Here is a 22,503-nt window from a genome sequence, read left to right on the forward strand (position 1 = left end):
TTGCCAAATCACTATTTAATTCTAAGTCAAAAACAGAGCTGCTAAACAAGAGTGGCATTTACCAGATATCATGCGAATGCAAAAAAGTCTATATTGGACAAACAGCGCGAAATCTTAAAACTAGGCTAAACGAACACCGCCGTTGCCTGACCAATAATAATTTCTCGGAATTCGCGAATCATATAATAGACAGTAACCACTCATTTCATAATCACACCTTAAAACTCCTGCACCAAGTAAATAACAAAGGCAGTAATATGAATAATTTAGAAATTATAGAAATTCACAAAAATTTAAATTCTGAAAACAATCTAATTAATAATCACACATTCAACCACCCCTCGCCTTTATTGACTATGTTCCCTTTGCGACCACCCTCACCGCACTCACCCTCTTAGACCCGCGTCTGTTAACACTCTCTTAGCCGAGCGATGTCTTCCCACACATTAAATCTTAGACTTACTTATTGCAACTTCCACTTATGTGCTAAATTTTAAGAAATAAATTCGACTTAATGTTTTGTCCATGTTCTCATATCAGTACTTAAGATAACCATCCATTCATATGCCAACACCTTAGATAAGAAAAAAACCCCCTGCTCTAAGTTTCACTGATTACTCTGTTTATTTTTTGTTTAGATTCGATGACATTGTGAACAATATTCTGTGTTTATTATATTAGTTTTATATCACCCGTCGATGGGAGGAGTGCTCTCCCGAAACTATAGTTGTGTTCTTGTAAAAGAATAAAATTGTGTAACACTGATAACAAAGTTTTATTTTCATAATAATTTATAATGAAGTGTTACGAAGTGAATGCCGATTCAATTAAAAATACTAAACCTACAATTTCAATTTTTTTTTTTATGGGAATTGCATTTATTATTTACCTTTCTTATTGTGGTACCAAGTACAAGGTTTATATTTCTTTAAGAATTAAGGAATTTTTCTGCTTTTAAGAAGCTTCTATTTTCTTTTTCAGTTTTGGGATGAGGGGAATATTCATATAGGAAACCACCTTAAACTCTTAGGAAGAAGTCGGCTTGTTGGCAGTCATCGAAAGGCCTTCCTTTCCACTTGAAGAGCGTTCGGCATTTTGTTCCCTACTTTGGTTTATCTTACCAATTGCCTGAACTATATTGACCATGTTAGGATACTACCTCTCGTGTGAGTTCTTTATGAAGTATCACCGATCCGATGTCGCATAGGTCTTCGCCCAGAAGTCTGCATTGCGCCTCCGGCTGTTGTCTCTGAAAGCTGAAAAAGAGGCAATGCATCAAATAGCGAGGAACATCTTGAGGTGTTTCATCATCACATGGGCAGCTATCGATCTCGGAGATCTCGAAGCGATGCAGGTAGATCATGAACCCACCGTGACCCGTGAGGATTTGTGTTAGCTCAAAACCAGCTTTCTGTATTCTCCTGAAATCAAAGACATGGTAAATGGTAGGGAAAACAGAGTTAAAGAGTCCCACTTCTCATTTTCTTTTTTGGCAAAGCTGAACGGGAAATTGGCAAAATCGGGGGACGTCTTCTTGAGAGTAGCCTCCCGAGCCTTTTTGTCCGCCTTTTCGTTGCCAAGGATTCCGCAGTGTCCCTTATCCAGCCGATGTACACGTTCTGATGTCTGCATCGTAGCTTTTGGATATCTGCCTTCATGCCCATTACAGTGGGTTAGCCGAATTTCGGTCCGTCCATTGCATGAACGCCAGATTTGTAGTCTGTCAAGATTGTTGATTGTTTCCACCTATTCGGTGGTTTCTCCAAAACGTAGATCAGGGCTTCTCTAAACGCGAAGAAATCCGCCTGAAACACGGAGCAGAAATTATCGACTCGAAGCTATTGGGGAGGGGCCTATTGTCGGGGTCACCAGTTGTGTTGATCACCAATCGTCGATTCTACTATTGTCTGCGGAAGCAGGTTGACCAGCGTGTATAAGCTACGCGGAGATGTTTTTATTCCTGCACTGCAAGCTAAAGTGTGATGTAGGAAGTCGTCTGCAGTCCTACATCCAACATCTCACGCGTGAGCCTCACTTTGCTCTTCAAAAGGTTGCTTCAAACTTCAAAAATAAAAGAAAGTCGGTACTTACATGAGTTTTGAAAACTATTAATAAAAGCAAAAATAAAAATTCAATAAAATGAACGAGATATGTTATTGAATATTTTACTAATAAAATTGAACACCGAAGTTAAGATTATATAAATATTTCTACTACGCGGTTGACAATGACTAATTTCGGAAGACGTAGATCTTGGATGGCTGCAGAGGTAGAGAAAGAAGAGCGATCAGTGCGTCGGTGCTTTTATATGCTTACTTACGTCTCTGATCTCCTGTCGTGTTTGTTGTCTACGCTCGACGGTTGGCGGTTGGCGGTTGGCGGTTGGCGGTTGGCGGTTGGCGGTTGGCGGTTGGCGGTACCTACTTCTGAGGCACCACACTATCATTAGCTGGTGTACATTCACCATTTAGCCTGTATTTAAATATGAGCATTTCTTCTAAACGTTGATTGTTGTGCGTATAAAGATCCTAAATCTTTATAAATGTGATAATTGGGCCTTTTGTGGTGCAAATACGAAACACAATCAATAAATACAAACAAACAATCACGCAGTTTTGTTGGAAAGCACCCGAATATTATTCTCAATAATAATTTCTGTGAAATTATGCCGCACAACCCCCCCCCCAGCCAACTATGGATTTAATGGTATTTCTGCGTTTTTGTAGACATGAGATTTTTAACATTGACTACATTTCTCCGTAATTTAATCAAAATATTCTCCGATTTCCCTTTTTCTGGAATCATAACACGTCGTTAGACAAAGTCGTCCGGAAATATAGGCACACAGAATAGGAAACTATTTCGGTTTTCTTCGGTTCTCCCCGATTGGCAAACCACAAAATACAGGTGTAATATTCCAGGTGCGTTTCTGAAGAAATCTCCAACTCAACTTCACGGAGTTACTTTTCTTGAAGGGCCCCAAAGGACCACTTTTGCGCCTTCCTTTGTCGCAGGTCTGTATCTCAAACAGGGCTCTCAACAATATTAAAAGAAACATCGAATTCTAACCATAAAAAAGGATTCTAATACTCGTACTACAAACTAGGGAAAGCATCTAATTTTTAATTTTTATATATGTTTAATCCACGATGTTTTGAGTATGTCCAAATGTTTGTAGATAAGCCTAGATTTCAATCCCTAGGGAAAATCAAGATCACGAACAGGCCATGCCTTTGTGGGATTTTTCGTTTACTATTTTTCTATTAATATGTATTTCATTGATATGTAATTATGCTTTATTTTTTTAATACCCTGTTTTATTATTATGTTCATTGTAAAAAACAAAAAATATAAATTTAAAAATTAAAAAAAAAAAAAAAAAATTGCAACAGAAAGGAAAAACATTTGTAAGAAGAAAAAATAAAAGTCAAGGCATTTCCGGAGCTTAAAACCTGTCATTGACTAGTTTAAATGCCCACTTTACATACTGCGTAACATTCACCGTTCTGCCTTTCTTTATATTTTCTTCCATCTGTTGACTTTTGCGAACTGAAAGAGCTGAAACTTTTATTGAAGCGATGAGATTCATCTGGCAAAGTTTTTCACCTACTAAGCAACGCCAGAAACCAGCCAATGACAGGTCATAAGCCTTGTAAATCCCTAGACTTCCATGTTCCCTTCTCACAATTTTATTTCCTTTGTTGCAAAAGATGCATACTTGTTTTTTTTAATAACAAAATATACAATGTGTTTTAACTCTAGTTTATTTCATAGTCCCTGGACTAGCGCCCGAAGCGAAAGACTGATCATTTTACCTCTACGTAACAAAAATAATCAAGATACCTTCAACAATAGGTTACACTACGATTGGTGGACCGATGCAGTGTCCTATGCACCATTAGGTGCAGGAAGGGAATGATGATGAAAAAACAAACGTATTTCTATTTCATCATCATCACAAAATAAATGCACAAAAAATGTATACAAAATTTTCACGTAATATTTCTAAGCAGTTTTTGCGCAAACATTTTTGGGATTGAAAAATTATCTCAAGGAAAGGAAAGTCAGTTTTTCTCGAAATTCAGGTGGAATTGGGGACGATAGAGCTTCCAGCTATGACCCCGTAAATTTGTATTGGGATTCAATTGATACGTCTCGTGCAGGGGGCAGTTTATTATTAATAATTTAGTATCTTGCAAGTTTCTATCAAATTCCCTCTCTTCTGCCATTTTTCCAATTTAGTTTTCCAATACTAAGCCTGCCAATAAAGGTTTAATAGCAGACTCAATCATCTTTTTCCAACATCTCTTGAACAATTGAATCTGGGTAAAAATAAATACATTTATCGAGTATGCTCGTCATACAATGAAATGTTTAGCGCGATAGATCTTTTCAACGAAAGAAAATTCTGTTTTCAAAAATATATCAAAATTGCGATAGAGACGTCACAAGAGCAAAATTTTTATGGACTATTTTTTTTATTGTTTTACTTATAAGTTTTTATTATTTTATTATTAATTATAAATATGTACGCGTATGTGTGTGCATTAGTGTATGCGTGTATGTTCATGTGTGTATGTATGTTAGGGTGGGCCAATATATTTTTTTTCCGAATTTAGAAATGAAAGGGGTCTAAAAAGATGCCTTTTGGATTACTCAGAATGCAAAAAATATTTGATACTACTTTTGGCCCTCAACCAGAGCTTTAAGTTTTCGAAAAAGTCGATTTTTTGCTCTAAGCCGGCTGTCATTTCGAATTTGAGTAAGTAAATCAGTCCAATGAAATTTTATACAGTGCATTAAATCTTATTAAATAAGCATCTTAGGGCGTGAGTTGCACTTTGTTTCGTAATAAATGGGTAGCATTGTTTTAATGGGCCATTGTTTTCGTCAATATTAGTCAGGCGCTCGACGGAATCAGTTTCGCGGAGTGTAAACTTTTTGCATTTCGGTAGTTTTAAAGCGTGTTTGAATTTGTAATGTAATTAAGTTATTTATTTACTGACAAAAAATAATTTTATCAATATAGATAATTAACAAAATGTTCAGACAGTGATAAACTTCAAACCTCGGTTGAGGGCCAAAAGTAGTGTGGAATATTTTTTTAAATAATTTTTACGTTCAATGTGATTTAAAATGCAACTTTTTAGACCCCTTTCACTTTGATGTCTAAAAAAATAAAAAACCTCATACATCATCGGCCCACTCTAATGCATGTGTATATATATGCATGTTCATGTGTGTATGTATGTGTATTTATATATATGCATGTTCATGTGTGTATATATATGTATATGTATATATAAAAGCATATATATTGTGGGTATACTCAGTATACTGGCAAAAAGCTTTAACTCTCATATCCGTGTTTTGAGAAATCAAGCATTTAAATTTTGTTCCAATTTTACTCTTTTACATCTTGTTTAAATATTGTGAGATGTTAAGTGCTCATTTATGAACATGTTTTTAATTTTCCCGTTTCTCGATTTTATATTAAGTAAATATTTAGTTATTTTAAGCTTTTAGCTTGAATAAAATACCAGTAGGTATACGACTTAACCTTAAATTTATTTTTAAAACTACAGATATATGACTTAGTGTATTTTGCCAGATTGTCGGGCGTTAAAAATTTTACAAAACTGCATCATTAAGTAAAATCCGCATATTTTCGAGTTAACGTTTTTTGCCAGTATACCCACGATATATAAATGGAAGTGTGTGTGTGTGTATGTATATGTATATATGTTGTATGTGTATATTTATATGCTTTTTTTTTTTTCATTGTTTGATATTTACCTACTATTTCTTCTTCTTCTCTTCCTTCCCTATTTTTCCCATCTTACTTCCTTCTATCCCTAGCGAACTGTACGTTTTGTTTTTTTATATTTTTGTTCCTATATGAAACCCATAATTGGTCTTATTATTTGTTGTTATTCTTTATGTATTGTGTATAGCTATGACTGATGGTTTCAAAAATAAATAAATGAAAAAATATATATATCAGTGCGAGTGCTTCTAATCCGCCGTGGCAGCATCCTCGCGAGTAATTTTGATATTTTCGTACCATGTCTCAGGATTTCTCCAGTAGCTTGACGTCTTTAGTGAAGTAGGCACTTTCACATAGGTCCCTTTTATTTTTTTTTATATCCCTGGAGTAATATTTTGGAACGCCTTCTTAATCGAATTAACGGCCGACTTGCCTTTCTTGACGATAGACATGATGTGAGCTTCCCATTTTAAATCCATTGGTATTATTATGCCGAAATCTTTTTGATGATTTACAAGTTTAAATTGGACACCATCCAAAAGATAAGTGTGCATAGGATTTATTTATTTACATCTTCAATAGAAACAAAGAAAAGAAGAAAAAAAACATTTACATATATGTATATTTTTTTTATTTTACTTTTTGTACATAATTTTATTTGTACATTGGCGGGCTTATTGCCAAATTGCAATTTATTCCAACCAATAAAATTAGTTTTATTTTTATAATTCAAGTTACATAACATATTTAATGGAAAATAAAGATTAAAAAGCTTAGGATATATAAAAATAGAAATAAACGTATTTGTTTATAAATTACCTTAAATCAAAACTATTACTCAATGGAAAAAAGAGGAAAGAGGAAAGGAGGAGAGATTAAGGAAGAGAAAGGAAATGTTTTTTCAGACGTGATTTCAACAGAGATAATGTAGTAACATCTTTGATGGTGGGTGGGAGATGATTCCACAGTGAAGCCGCATGGACACTAGATAAGGCCGGAGACGTGACGTCCAAAAGTAAAATGTAGGTGCCTCATATTGAAGGGTATCTGAATCACCCCCATCATGGTTTCGCGGTTTTGCGTAGTTTTAGAGTTATGATTTTTTAAGTGGGTTTTTGAAAATTTTCGACCGTTTCGAAAGTACATTCAGATTTTTTTTTGTAACTTATTTTTTTTTATTGTACTTTCACGCATCAAATAATCAACTTCGTAACATAAATGGAAGCTACAAAAGATGTGACCTAAAATGCAGAATTAAAGTTCGAGTGAGTCAGACTTGAACTTTTAACTTAAAATTTAAAATCTAAACAGGCGATTCCTTGGTTCCTGAGTAACTTTAAAAACTGCACTAGACTCTAAGCGTTCGTAATAATACAAAAAAAGTATTACTTAATAGGCTATTGTTTGCTGAAATCAGCCTTCAAAGATACTGAAAATTCCTCAGTCATTCTCACCTTGTGTTTACTGCTACAGTTATTTTTTGTTAGTTTGCACTTTTTATATCATAATTATCATTAGGAATCTTCCACGTCAGTATCTTTGAAGGTTGATTTTAGCGAATAGTAGCCTCTTAAGAGGTTACTTTTGTTCTACTTTTTTGTATTATTACGAGTACAAAAGCTTAGAGTGTAATGCAGTTTTTAAAGTTACTTAGAAACGAAGGAATTACCATTTCAGATTTTTAATTTTAAGTTGAAAGTTCAAGTCTGACTCGATCGAACTTAAATTCTGCATTTTAGGTAAATACTTTTGTAGCTTTCATTAATGTTACAAAGCTGATTGCTTTACGCGTGAAAGTACAATTTACAAAGAATGAGTTACAAAAAAATCCCGAAAAAACCTTTCACAAATAAATAAAAACCGATCAGGTCGAAAATTTTCAAAAACCCATTTAAAAAAATCACAACTCGAAAACTACGTAAAATCGCGGAACATACATAGGGGTGATTAGGATACCCCTCAATATGAGGCACCTATATTTTACCTTTGGATGTCACTTTTCCGGCCACGCTCTATATTGATTTTTTGCCGCCCAACCGGACAAGAGCCTATTCTAAGGCTAACAAAGTGTGGATTTGCTGGTTACAAAATTAATGGAACATAATATAGGTATACAAGAAATATCATACGAAGCATCAAGATTGATTCACTGCGTAACCTGGAGTCAATCATAAACCTTTTCGTGGTCCTCTGCAGCAATCCACTCTGTTACATTGACCTAAAACATATTTTAGATGTTCATGGCTTTCAGAGAACTGTCCAGCTGATTATCCATCCTCGGAGCAATAATGGTGTATAGCCCTCGGGTGAAGCTCGTTGTTGCACCATTTACATCATTTTCAGCCAGAGCACATCTAGTGCATCTGTTTTGCCGGGTTCTTTGTTAAGTCGTTTTAGTTCTGTGAAAGAGGCAAAGAGCCGACTTTATGGATGGTTTTTACCTATGGGAAGAATGGTACGTTTTTCTACTGGTGAGATTAGTCGGTTTTTAGATTAAATTATCTTGATTTGTCGCAATGGAGATATGGTTGCGGTGCCCCGAGGGAAATTATGATGAGGATGAAGAAGGAGTGGGTAATAACTAAAAATGCAGAATTAATAAAACTTATACCCGGTGTATTTATTACAAATAAGTTAATCTTATAATAACACAATGTCAGTACATTCATACATCACATTACTAATTTACAGTCCCTACTGAGTTTCCTCCGGCGAGGGCGGAACCGCGACATCTCCGCGCGCGCCACTCTGATCCTCGTCCCGATATGTTTGTACGGCCGGAAGGACACGGAGATCGGTGTGTGATTCGGACCATTATGTCGTTTCTTTAGGGGCACTAATTATTACAGGAGAACGGAAAAATGTCTACGCAGGAACCTACATACTGAGGATTTTCATGTAAAATTTTGGAAAAATTTAATTCATTCCCAGAAAAATGCTGAATTCGCACCAGTTCAATGCAAAAGGTCCAATTATTTCAAAGATTTTTGGAAATATAAAATAGGGGCATATTCACCTAAAGGGTACATGGCAAAAACAGGCTCAACTAAAATTTACAGGAAAATAAAACGAATAAAATCTTATTTGTGAGACACCAGGTTATTGGACATATTTAATAGAACATGTTTACAATTGAAAAAAAAATGGTTTAGTTTAGTTTATATATTTATAGAGTCCTTTCTTGAACATACAAAAAACAGTTTAGTTGCAGAAATCGTCGCACATAGGCTGTTTTTTGCAAGCCGTAACCATTTAAGATTTTGTTAGTTTTGAACACTTTATCCTATAGAACTCATTTAGGAGAAAAAGATGGTGTTATTTTTAAATTTTAAAAATTCAACTAGCCAATTTCAGCCGTGTACCATTTGATATTTATTTGTGTGAACAATGATCTAGAAAATTCTATATTCATTTATTTTTGGCCAACGGGTCAAATTACAGTGATAAATTTAGCACAGAACACCCGGGCTTGAGAAAAATCATATTTGTTGTGATCTCACGGAGTTGCTAAGTCACTAGTTGCTAAATTCCGAATGTAAGCTTCGTGGTCGAACGGTCGGCGCGGTTGTCCATGCAAGATGTCTCGGGTTCAATTCCAAAACACGGTTGACTTAAAATATTTATTAAGAAAGGTGTCAATGAAGAATGATTAGGTTACACCGCGATCGGTTTACCGATGCAGTGCCCTATGCACCATTCGGTGGGGAAAGTTAATTATAATATTTCAAATATCAAGATATTTTTAACTATGTAAACATTTTTCTGGTCAGTTGCTTCTAAATATTAACTGTTAACATAAGTTTTGTCCGTTTTTTCCAAATTTAAAAATGAACACTTTAGTGTTTAAGTAAAACAAAATGGTAAAGATTATACGTCATTTAAAAAAAAAAACGCTCTACAAGATATTGTGTTTGCTTTTACGTTACGTACATTTTTTTTTTACTACAAGCCTTCAAAATAGAATGTCACTGAAATGAGAGTGAGCATTTTTGACACCTCCTTCTGTTCACATACAATCGAGGGAATAAAGCCGCTAAAGTTGCTTGCAATATTTGCATAGTGTATGATGAAGATGCCATGTGTTATTGACTAATTTGTTATTCAACAACAGAGGAGAATACTTTATTGATTAATTTGTTGTAATTTTATTTTCGCAGTGTCGTTTTGTTCTCTTCGTTTGGAAAAAAAACGGACACAACTTACGTTAACACCCGATATATATTTATTTAAAATAAACAATTGGAAAAGTAATAATCCTTCTGAAGATTTTTTGAGGGTAAAAATCAAATATAAAAAACTGAACTATCAATATTAATATTATATATTTTAGTGATAAACAGTGATAAATAAATGTTTACCAAATGGATCCTAACGGCAAACTTTATATTGTACATTATGTAAAGCATTCCCTACATAATATACGTAACATCTAAGAGTATTATTGTTCTATTATAATTATTTATACACAAATCTTCATAGTGACAGCTGTCCATATAATCAATTATACATTATATAGGTGAAGATTCGTTATTCCGCGCGGGAATCTAGATTTAGTCAATTTTTCACAAATTATATTTCTTAATTTTATTCACAGTACAGGAGGAGAAATCAACTAATTTATATAATTTTTCTTTAATCACGAAGCCCGTCGAAGCTTTCGATCCAAAGTGATTCCATCGGAGCTTCGTAAAATTCAAATTAAAAAACTAGTATCGAGCGCACGAATCACAAAGCTAAAAGAAATTACGCTTGAAAAATATTTACAACAGGCGGGAGTTTCGTACTTTTTACTATATAACTATATAATGTAGATCTATTTATGTATCGGTTGTACATAGATAGCACTTTTGCGTGGATTTTGATAAGTTTTAAAACATAATAAATTATTTTACATTTTCAATATTTATAAAAGATAAAATAAATATTTTAATAAATGACAGGCTGGTGCAATAATCTATTTTGTTTAATACACTGATATGATTCTTTAAAATATGTTTTAACTTTATATATTTGATAGGCGGACATAGGAGTATAACTGTAACTTTCCAGTGCTCCAATTGTAAACGCTATCTTCATCGGTGCATATCGAGACGATATAAATTAACATCGATATTTATGTACAAAAATATGTAAATTTGTATGAAAATTTTAAGTATCTTCATTGCTAACCTGTGGGTGAACATGTTTAGAAAAAAAAACTACAAACATATTATATTTTCACCCAGAACACTTCATTTTACTTTGTAGATAAAATAGAAGATAAATTTAACGTCCATTTAGAATAGAAAAAAAACATTATTATGAACTCAATCATTTAGCTACAGAAAGGTTTACAGGTAATTTCATCATTGGAGTAATTTATGCAAATAACAGAAATATTCCAGATATAATTGATGAATGATAGAAATGAGTCTACTTATATTACTGAGACCATCTTGCACTATTTGTGCCAGTGAAAATATGACACAAATGCGCATGCTTGTTTATTATAACCAAAGTTTAATAGGCACAAGGTTGTCTATTTATGTTACGAGTAGTCGTATAAGTGTACTGTAATACCGCCGATACAGGCATACACAAGGAACATTTTCTCATATAAATTGTAAAATGACAAAAATACAGTTCCCATAAAGATGCAGGCTGAGAAAATTTAATTAAAAGTAGTTACAGGTGTATTTCAAGCGGAGTAAAGCGTCAACCTGTCATTCATTAACATTTTTATTTTACGGTGAATTTGAAAGATTTACAAAACTTTCTCTATAACAAGTCTCTTTTTAAACCATATCTTTTGTTTGCAAATATTTCACTATATAGTGGTTTAAAAACAAATTTATTAATGGAAATGGACACTATTAATGATTATTTCAAATATCAACCGTCGAAAGGTAAGAATCATAATTACATTTAAACAAGTATATTATTTTACATTCACAAACCATACAGGTACTCGTAGAATTGTGCAAATTATTTGTTAAAATACATATCAAATGTGATAATAAATAATTTGTAAATATAATAAAAACATATATTGGGGATTGGTAATTAATCAATTGCACAATTTGAAAATATAATAAAGAAATCACTGACCTATCAAAACATATAGACGTACCGTAGAGAGTAAAATATTGAAAAAAGTAGTGACACTAAAACGTACCCGTGTTTGTTTGTTTGCACCGAGGCTGCATTCAACGAGCGTGCATATTTTAGACTACCAGAAATGGGAGGATACCCATTTTTGAAATGTCAAAATGTTTGTGTTTAAATGTTCACAAAACAACATTAGTTTTTGATGGATCCCAATCAGATTGTTTCTTTAAATTCCTTATAATTTATTTATTTTTTCCTGGATTTCAGGGAATGCTAAAATAGTACAAACTCATATTTCATATGTTTAAAAACGTTAAGAAGAGCTTCGCTATTGCGCCGCTAGGCGTAGTTTGAGATTTACAAAAAATAATATTCATCCTTGAGTTTGAATTATTTTAAGCTTTGTTAATCACTATATGAACAAATATTTACCAATGAAAAGTTACTCCATCATTTTTATATCGTTTCTCTGAAAAGTTGTTACGACGAAATACGCGTTGGGCATGAGTTAAGCATCGTCATTTTTCAGGGCTCAGGGCACGTCTATGTGTATTAATAGGTCGATGAAAAAAATCAATTGCATTAATAAAAACTACAATAAGGAGTTTCAAATCAAATAAAAATATAACAGATCATAATTTTAAAATAAACTTTGAAGTATTTTTTATTTCAGTTACAGATAAATAGATTGATTTAAAAATAAAATAAACACACAGATGCCATTAGATTTCCGTTTACGTTTGATTGGTGATTTTTGAAAATCAGTAACATAAATTATCATTTTCTATGTACATAAAGTTGAAAGTAAAATTTTACTTAACAAAGGCCAAATAAAATAAGTAATTCTATTTTTTACAATTCGAGAAATTATGGCTTTTTCAAATAAGCATTTGTACAGACATGAAATGGCTAATTTTATAATGATGAAAATATTTTCTTTTATATTTCAGTACTTTTTTTGGAATTAAATAGATTCTGAATGTAACAAAAGTAGAAGATATAAAGGCAAGAAAACGCTACAAAGCTAATAGCATTCTACAAAACATATACATAGATTATGTTATTGATAACTATTCTATTTTTTATCAAAACATTATTCAAGTTACACATTATAGACATCACCCTGTGCATATTTTTAACTTTTCCTATTTCGGAATAGAATTCTGTATTAAATCATCAGTGTCGCCTGACAAACATTTCCATTGGAAGTAGAGGGGTCGTCATTGCAATTATGAAATAAAACTGACTTATTTATCAAACGATAAAATTTTATTTGGATTTCTGTCGAAAAACTGACGATAGATTTATCTTCTGAATATAGGAAACATGTATGATATTTCTCGGTGTCCAAGCGGACAAATAACACAGGTTTATGTGTGAAATAGAACCAGACGCACGAGTGCTTTCGACTCGATGGCTGCTCTCAGATAAAAGTCCCGAATAAGGACATAGAGCGGAGATAAGTCCGCCGCGTTGTGTAGCGGTTGACACGTTTACTCGCCATTCTCGAGGTCCCGGGTTCGATTCCCGGCGAGTGGATGTAAAATATGGATAAAATATGTTTTTTTAACTGCAATATTTCATTGTTCCCGGACTGGTACCCGAAGCGTAGGATTGATCACCTTACCTTCGTGTAAGAGACGATCGAACTATGCCGCATTTGATTTACCAATGGGGCTCCCTATGCACCTCTGGGTTCGGAAAGGGGGATGTATGATAAAAAGTTATCAATAATGAAATTCCCTTGGCCGTTATTTTTTTATATATTTATAACCAGGTGTGTTTTTTGTTTTTAGTGTCGTTATATATCGGAGATAAGTTATGTTAATAATACATTACCAAATAAATAAAAGAAATTCATTATCTAAAATTAAAAAAATGTTTTACAGGACCCATATTACATATGTATTACAATATGTATTTTTTTGTAACATTTCACGGTGGGTGAATTAATTAGTACTATTTACAAGTTATTTTTCAGTTTTAAGAAATAAGCGACTGACATTGACATTACAGCGTGCGGGGAGGGGATTATGTATGTACAGTACAATAGCGTACCCGATTCCATTAGCTCGTAATGAAATATTCGGCTACGGATTGCGAGAACTAGTTACATAGTGGGTCGAGGGTTTATTTAATATTTAAAGTTATAATTTCTTTCAGATCTTCGCAGCTACACATTAAAATCTACGCCATTTCTCGCTACCCAGAACCCTCCTATAATAAGATCCCTGTAGCCGATTTCAAAAGAGAGTTTTGTAAAAAAAAAACCTTTTAGAAATCGACGATAGCCTCCGATGAGGCAAAATTAGTAGCGTACAAGATTTTATATCAAAATCTACACATCTTAAACGATACAGCTGTGAGTATCTAAACATTTGGCAACTATCCGTGCGAGAACATTATTTCAGTGCGTTTTACAAGCAACAGGGACAGTAATATATGTATCGAGATTATCAAATAATTATACTAATGCAATTGAAAATCAACTTTTCTTATTCTTTGAAATGGAGAGCGCTCCGACATCCTCGGGTTTAACCGGCGGTTTCCCGCGGATGCGGCTTCTTTTACGATATAAAGCATCACAGTCGCAGGAAACTTTAGATAAAATATAAAGATTCGAAAATTCAATAATTGACTGTAAATAGATAGAGATTATACACTCATGTTGCATTTCAATCCAATAAATTAAATGCATATTTCTTAACTTCAACCACGTTCTCATATTGACCGGAGACTGGGTTTCGCCATAACCGACATCATCGATCATATCGAAGGGTCACTGAAAACTTGATCCGGAGCAGATCGAATCAAATTAAATTTACCGTCTTATTATTTACATAAAATAAAAATATAAAACTATAAAAGAACTCTGTTTGACATATCATTATCGTAATAGTCGAGATTCAATTATGGGAAATATGGCAATAAATATAGTTATAAGAATTTATTAACCTTACTCGAGTGAAGTCCATTAAATATTTGGCTTTAAACATTACAATAACGTCGCTCCACCGACAGAAGTGTGGAAGTCTTATCCTAACTACGAGAGGAACTCTCCGATCCGTAATCTCTATAATAATTGCCAAGTTAATAGATTTATATTGTAAATCTTTCCATACTTAGTCATTTTCTATATATTTTCGGATCATATTTATATTTAATACGTAACAAGTGTAAAACATAAAACCGAAATTAAATTATACTCGTACCTTTAAAAAGATTGTCAGAATATAAATACATTCTAGTATTGACTCATTTCCAAGTCAACTACTTATACTCGTGCACAAAAAATACTACAAAATTAAGTATGTATGTGAATTCTGAAGATATGATGTTAAATTAAAAAAATAATATTACAGACAACTTATTTAAAGTCTCATTAGAAAGAATGTGTATAAAAAACTGCCAGCTACAATGCGGTTCAGCTATCACAGATCGATTAAAATAATTCCTTAAATAATATAAACAGAAATCCTTAAACAAAAAAATTATAACTGAAAATGAGATTTAAAACAAAGAGACTCCGTGGTTACGTCACATTTACAATAAAGGTTGCTATGCTACAATTTAAATTTACCTACTGAACTCTGATCAAAATGTAGCACCGTGGGTGGCGACACCTTTTTTCTAAGGCAATCTGGCGCTGATCGTCTCCGAGTATCACCGCACGACCGCTGATAAGTTATTTGAGTGATCGCGTCTATTAGTTTTTAAATTATACAGACCCATCGTGTCGTCGCGCGTGATTATACAAGTTCAAGGGCCTCGTCCGACCCGGCATCCCATAGAGCCTGATCGCGTAAGGAATTCCAACAATAAAGTTCGGACCCCAGTATAAGGGGTGGGGGCTCGTTGAAATTTTGTATTGGAGTTCAGAGCAAAGTTAAGCAATTTGCAATTTGCGACATTATAAAACCGTAGATCTTCATAGTGCACGATCACTCCGATTAACTGAATTCAATTTGTTTGATGAAGCATTGACTTATAATTAACCTAGAAAAAATGACTTCTTTAAACATTAAAACATTCACCGAGGTATGTTAATATTTTTAGGTGACATTCCGACAATTTTATTTTCGTTGAAACCTTTCAATCCAATTATTAAATTTGTTGATTAAAATTTATGTTATTGAAAACACTACTCGATTAATTATTATATAATATTAAGTTCTATTCATTCGTATTATTAGGAAGTACTCGAGTTCATTCAACTTTGTCAAACTCTTCAGCAGTCCTTTTTAATGGAATATAAATTCGATTATGTAATCCGCACAACTCACATCATGACAGATCGCAATATTATAAGTGATCAGTGTGAATAACCGAGCGAGTATCCAAACAGTAACAGTTTGTCAAGAAATTACGTAGCGAACAAATAAATAAATAATTAAAAAAACAGTACTTTGCGCAAAAAAAACACTAAATAGGTCTAAACATGCAAAGCGCAATTTCTGAACCTACATACATTGAAATCAACTTAAACGACGACAAACACGTTTCACTGCATGAAATATAAGAAAACATGGATAAAATTGAAATTTTATTGACCAGTGTAATTTCATCGGTTGGCGGGCATTGGCACTAAATTTTAGCTTGTCATGATCCTAAAAACAGTGTTTGTTTACATTTTTACATGAAACATTAATTAATGTATGTATTTGAGATGTATATCAGAATCAAGTCGCATTATATTTATTTATCAATTAGAGTTGTCTGATTTGTTAAAATTGTATTAATTCTATTTTAGATTGACAGAAATGTATACCAACCGACAATTTGCATCATAATTTTATTTCTTCAAGACTCAACATAAATTGTAAAATGCGATATACTCCATGTAACGCAGTTCCACGAGATAATTGAACATCAATTAGTTCTACAGTACAAGACAACAAAAAACCACCGATTTGAAATAAAAGGCGATTCACTGTTTTACCATATGGATCCAAAAATTGGACAAGAAACTATGTAGATTTAACTCGCAAAGTATCATGTAATGTAAAATATCAATTGGGTGAAAGCTTGTTTGTAAATACTAAAACTTAGATCACATTCAAATTTTCAATAAATTTTTATTCAATTTGTATGCATCATTCTGAACATTTTCTCGTTTATTCAGAAAAGTTTCTTTAATTGTTTAATTGTTTGAAAAGTTTAATTTTCTGAAATACTTTTTCAGTTATCCGAAAAGCTACTTTTTCAGTTTTCCGAAAAATTACATGTTCAGCTATCTGAAAAGTTACTTGTTCAGTTATTTGAAAAGTTACTTGTTCAGTTATCTGAAAAGTTACTGGTTTAGTTATCTGAAAAGGTACATTAATTTTTCCAAAATAGTAGCTTGTTCAGTTTTTGAAAAGTTACTAGTTCAGTTTTCTGAAAAAGTACTCGCTCGGTTTTCTGAAAAGTTACTTGTTCAGTTATTAGAAAAGTTACTCTTTCAGTTTCTCGGCGAGTTTACTTGGCCACCTTCCCGGTGACGTAGAGCGGCTCCTTCCTGTTGGAGTCCTCGAGGGTGGAGGGCGGCTTGCTGCGCGAGTTGAGCGACGAGCGGAGGGAGGAGTTGAGCAGCAGGGGCAGGTGGCGGGTGCCGCCCCCCGCCGGGTGGGGGTGGGACTTGTGCACTGTGGCGTACACGGGGGGCGGAGGGGGAGGGGCTTGCTCTCATGTCTGCAAGGCGGTGGATATCTCGTGGTGGATACTAGTCTGCAAGTTACATAGAAATAGTCCATTTAAAACTTGCCTAAAAACAGGTTACACAGGCAGACGTTCCATGTGCCAGAAAAATATATAGGAAATGCGGCATTATGTAAATAAACTGCCAAGTTATATTTGCTCGCCTCAGGGTCTAGTGGTCAGCTTGTTTACCTAAAAATACATTTTAACACAGCAATATTTCTGTGGTTTGGATCGAAAAAAGCTAATGTTCTAAATCATAATATCACATAAGTTTTTTTTTGTTATTTAGCGTGCTTTCATAAAATACTAAACACAAATTAATTTTTAACGTTTTGATATTATGCACCTGAGGTGTAGGACTAATCACCTTACCTTCGTGTGACAGTTGATTGATATATACTGCATTTAGTTTAAACATTGTGTGCCCTATGCACCGCTGGGTGCAGAAAGGGGAATGATGACAGAGTCTATCTGTGACAGTTGTTTCACCTTCTGCAAGCATTTTTTCACTTTGATCATTTTTGCTAGATTACTGCAGACAAGAGACAATATTCCCTACACATAGTGGAAAAGTTGGCAGCCTCCGCGGTGACAGCTAAAACACTTGACTTACGCACGGAAGGTTCAGGGTTCGATTCCCAAGGAGAACACAAAAACTAAATGTGAATTTTCTCCGGCCTGGGCGTTCTGCGCTGTAATTCACAACCATGATTGGGCCATCTGGCCTGTTGTGGTATGATAAAAAGATATATTTAGGAAATGTAATTACCAGATCATGCAGCTGTTTGGACAACTGCGCATTCAGCGTGAGCAGAACTTGCTTCTGGTCATCGTGGGCGGCAATAGACAGGTTGAGTTGGCTCTGAGCCTTTTTTAGTTGGGACGAGAGTTCGGCATTCTCCTTCTAAAAGTTTTAAAAAGGAAATTACAATTACGATTTAAAACAATGAACCTATGTTACTTTGTCACAGAACGACCGAGTCGGTCCTAGTTAAGGGCCCTTGGATAAAGCTAGGGATATTTTTCAAATAAATGTTTTAAGTCAAATTCCCTTAATATTTCATGATTGTTTTAATTCCAACCGCTCCAGACACAATGATGATAGGTGTTTTTAAAAAAACTCACTATGAGATCTTCATTTTTGGTGGCTAATTCTGCTTCCAGGTCGCTCACTCTAAGTCTCAGCAAGGAAATCTCTTTTCTCAGTTCATCTCCTATGTCACCACCACCTGTTGAAGGAGCAAACATCATTTCAATGACATTGATTATAGTCGTTATCCAAAAATATGTTACAGAGTTTGACAATAATTTATTGACATTAAAACTGACGACATCGAGGTAGTCAACGAATATGCATATCTTGGACACAAAATAAAGTTGGAGAAAGAGAATCAGACTGCAGAAATACTACGGCGGATAGGACTGAGCTGGGCTGCCTTCGACAAGCTAAAATAAATACTTGGAAACAAAGAGGTATCTATAAACTTGAAAACTTAAGTCCACGGCTCGTGTACAGAAACTTGCAAAAGTTAAAGTGAGTTCAGCGAGCAATGGAAAGACAAACGTTGGGCGTCAGAAAGGAGAAGATACGACGCCGAACATTTGCTGTAGACTCCTAAAGAGCGCTGTTCAGTCGGAGGGTATTACTCTTCAGCGTCGCCAGTTCTACGTCCCATTATTCTTAGTGTTATCCGTATGGGTTGAGCCGGTATCGTTCCCTTACCTTTAGTATTCTCCAAGTAGTGAGCCTTGACCCTGGCATTCTCCTCCTTGTAGCTGTGCAGCTGCCTCTTCCACTCCTCGACATTGGCTGTAGACTCCTGAAGAGCGCTGGTCAGTCGGAGGTTATTACTCTTCAGTGTCGCCAGTTCCACTTCCCATTTTTTGGCATTTGCAGAACTGTAACAATAGAAACACGAGGAATTGAAATAAAAACAAAACTCAAAAATTTTCAAAATTCCGGTAGTCAGAGACATACTTTCAGCTTTCATAAATAGAGAAATTAATCCTTATAATAATTCAGTAGGTCTTCAAATTTTGGAAGGGGCATGGCGGTCCACATTTTGCTGAAAAATATGCGCATATAAAATGCCATGTAATGCCGCAGTTGTATTCCATCAGCAACACTACCAATAGTCCTACTCCCTAGCGTCCATGAGTAGTCTCTAGGGCCCGCGAACATCGGTGCGATAGCAGACGGGAAGAGGATGAATGGCGAGTGACCGACGCCATAAAACGGGAACCCTCCAGCTAAGGGTAGGCAGCCCCGACAGGAAACTCCACCGAAGAAGGCGACGGGAAATCACTTCGGTCCCCAGGCCATCACTATGAAGAGCTTTCTCCCGAGTGGTCGTCAACGTAAGGCGGACCCGAGATGACATGTGAAGAAGAAGAAGAAGAAACTGTGCTGAACGTAATAAGGTTTTTTTTAATGTTTTCCGCATTCTGTCACACATTGTCGTGGCTTAGAAAGCGAACAAGTATTATTTATTAAGATTTGCAGCAATGTCATTTCTCCCCGCGATATTTTGTTGGCAATTTTCGGAAGAACTGAGAATCGAAATCGAAAAGAAACCGCAGTAAAAGGCCATTTTCACACGTGCCACGCCAATCCGCCCGGCCCCGTAACTCTACCGGGTACACCCTACAAACGCACACACAATGTGTCATCTTTTGTAGGGTGCACCCCGTAAAATTACCGGGCCGGGTAGATTGGCGTGGCATGTGTGAAAAGGGCCAAAGCCTGCTATTTCGAGAAGAAAAATAGATTTTTAATGAAATTAACTTTAAAAAGTAAGAAAATTATGAGTTCTTCTCTACATTACTTCGTCCAATCCATACACGGTTGTGAAGCGGTATAGAGAATGAGGTAGCTGAGAGGAATAGACCCGCAACTTAATCACCGATGTTTATCGACGTCGATTAAAAGTCCTTAAGCAACTTGACCGATCACAATGAAATATAATAAACTCGCGCATGCGCATTGAAAATATTATTTCATCGTGGTCACGCGACCGAACGCCAAACGTCAAAGTGTCAAAGTCAACGCGAGTCGAATTTCCGTTTATCCCTTCGTCGTTTGTTTTGCACTTTGCAAGATTTCCCTTCCTTGAAGTGTAGCAATATTGAAAACTGTAATAATTCCCGATCGATAAATCGAAGTCGATGTTCCATTGGAATCGGTATTACGATAAACAATCGCGGTGAGAAACTTTTATCGCGTCGATTTTTTTTTTTTAAATATATTTGGACCCCTGCCTTGCGCGTCTTGTACAAGGCTAAGGTACTCGGAAAAATCGTTTTTGTTTGTCTTAGAAATGGGATGTTCGATCACTAATTTTTGTTTATTACCTTTGAGTCCAATCACCATTGTTGCAAAGTCCAAGAACAATGGCGCGTGATAACTACTTTTCACGACAGTGTGGGTATCTGTTAAGGATATTCCATCTTTCCTGCATTCTGCTTCAAAATTATGGCGTTGTAAACTGAAAAATGGGCACTGAAATAACAAATGTTCGATACTCTGTGAAGAAATATCATCGCATGGACAAAAGTCATCACTCCTTAATTTAAAACTATATAGGTGACTTCTCATAGCTCCGTGTCCGGTAAAAATTTAAGTCGTTTCGAAAGTACTTTGGTGATGACGACGGAAGTTTGCTGCATCAGCCCAGCGTTGGGAAAAACATTTTCGTGATTTTACCTGTAGAAGAAGCGAGGTGATGATCCTCCCAACGCTGCTGCGTATTTTGTATTATAAAGCGTTTAGCAAAACTAAGGGGAAATTCTGAGAAGAAAGGTGCCGTTTTTTTACAAGTTACAATCTGATAATATTTTTTGCAATAATCAACCTCTCTGGTGGTTTTTTTAGCAACCATTCGAGAGCTTCTGGTATTGCGAATAGTACGGCCTGAAAAACTGAGCAGAAATTGTCTAATTTAAATGTTCTGCCTGGTAATTCTTTATCGCTCTCAAAAGGATAAAGTAATGTTAATATCCAGTGGAATTAATTCAGGTCTGAAGGCGTTTTTGTTTTATACAGCGCAGCGTTTATCAAAGCTAAGGGGGAAATTCTGAGAAAAAAGGTGACGTTATTTTACAAGTTGCGGCTTTTGCTTTTTCATCCGCTCTCTCGTTTCCTACGATACCAGCATGTCCTCTTATCCAGCACATTTGAACAATCATCCATCTGATTTTTAGGTGCTTAATTTTACTCTGAATATCGACAATGAATGGATTTACCGACCGAATATCAGTTATAGCTTGAACGCGTCGATTATTGCCGAGAATAGCGCCCGTTGTGATCGAGATACCGATGTGCATACGCTGGAGCTGTCACACGTGCTCGTATGTAACAATTATACTGCGGAACGGTTTACCAATACGGAGAATAAAAAATAGGACGCATGGTTAATCTCGGTAATGTGTTGCTCTAATGCTCCGGTAGGCAACTGGTAATCTTCACATTGAGTCACTGCCCGAGTACGGTGTAACACATTCCGAGGGGAACGTTTCCCAAACTGCGAAGGTTTACGGAGTCCGGAAGTTGTGGAAGGTACTCGATGTCGGCTGGGGGTACGGAAGAAATGTGTTCACACGAAAGTTCAGATGCTATCCAGGTTTTTAGTCAATTTAGATCCCTAATGAATCAATATTAAAACCTCTCGAATCTGCTCAAAAATCAACAGTTAAAATATTTTTTAAAAAGCCCTTCAGGTACCCCAGCGTCAAGTTATTTGAGATCTTAGATAAACGGCAATTATATATTTTTAGTATAATAATGTTTGTGAAAGCAAATTATTCTACCAAATCCCAAAAGGAACACTCCCACACTACCAGAAATCAAACTAGAGGATGGGTCATGGGGTATACCTCAAACTCTGAATTCGAGCAAAGAAATTTCAGGTTTCTGGGCCCCAAAATATTCAATGTGTTACCCGAACATTGCAAACCATGACCCGGATTCGATT

General features: G+C 35.1%; 1 protein-coding gene across 1 annotated transcript in view; it reads right to left on the reverse strand.

Annotated features, from left to right (window-relative positions):
- Positions 1–8,362: 8,362 nt before the first annotated feature.
- LOC148272252 (uncharacterized) overlaps positions 8,363–22,503 on the reverse strand; it is a 41,249-nt gene continuing 27,108 nt past the window's right edge. Inside the window, exons 3-6 of the mRNA XM_088240300.1 lie at positions 19,257–19,432; positions 18,659–18,762; positions 18,303–18,437; positions 8,363–17,560 (exon numbers count right to left, since the gene is read on the reverse strand). Coding sequence (XP_088096426.1) covers positions 17,519–17,560; positions 18,303–18,437; positions 18,659–18,762; positions 19,257–19,432 — 457 coding nt within the window. The 3' untranslated portion in view covers positions 8,363–17,518. The remainder of the gene's footprint in view (positions 17,561–18,302; positions 18,438–18,658; positions 18,763–19,256; positions 19,433–22,503) is intronic.

Source organism: Micrasema longulum, unplaced genomic scaffold (genome assembly GCF_059751315.1).
Source record: "Micrasema longulum isolate JH-2025_06_02 unplaced genomic scaffold, ASM5975131v1 h1tg002418l, whole genome shotgun sequence".
Lineage (NCBI taxonomy): Eukaryota > Metazoa > Arthropoda > Insecta > Trichoptera > Brachycentridae > Micrasema > Micrasema longulum.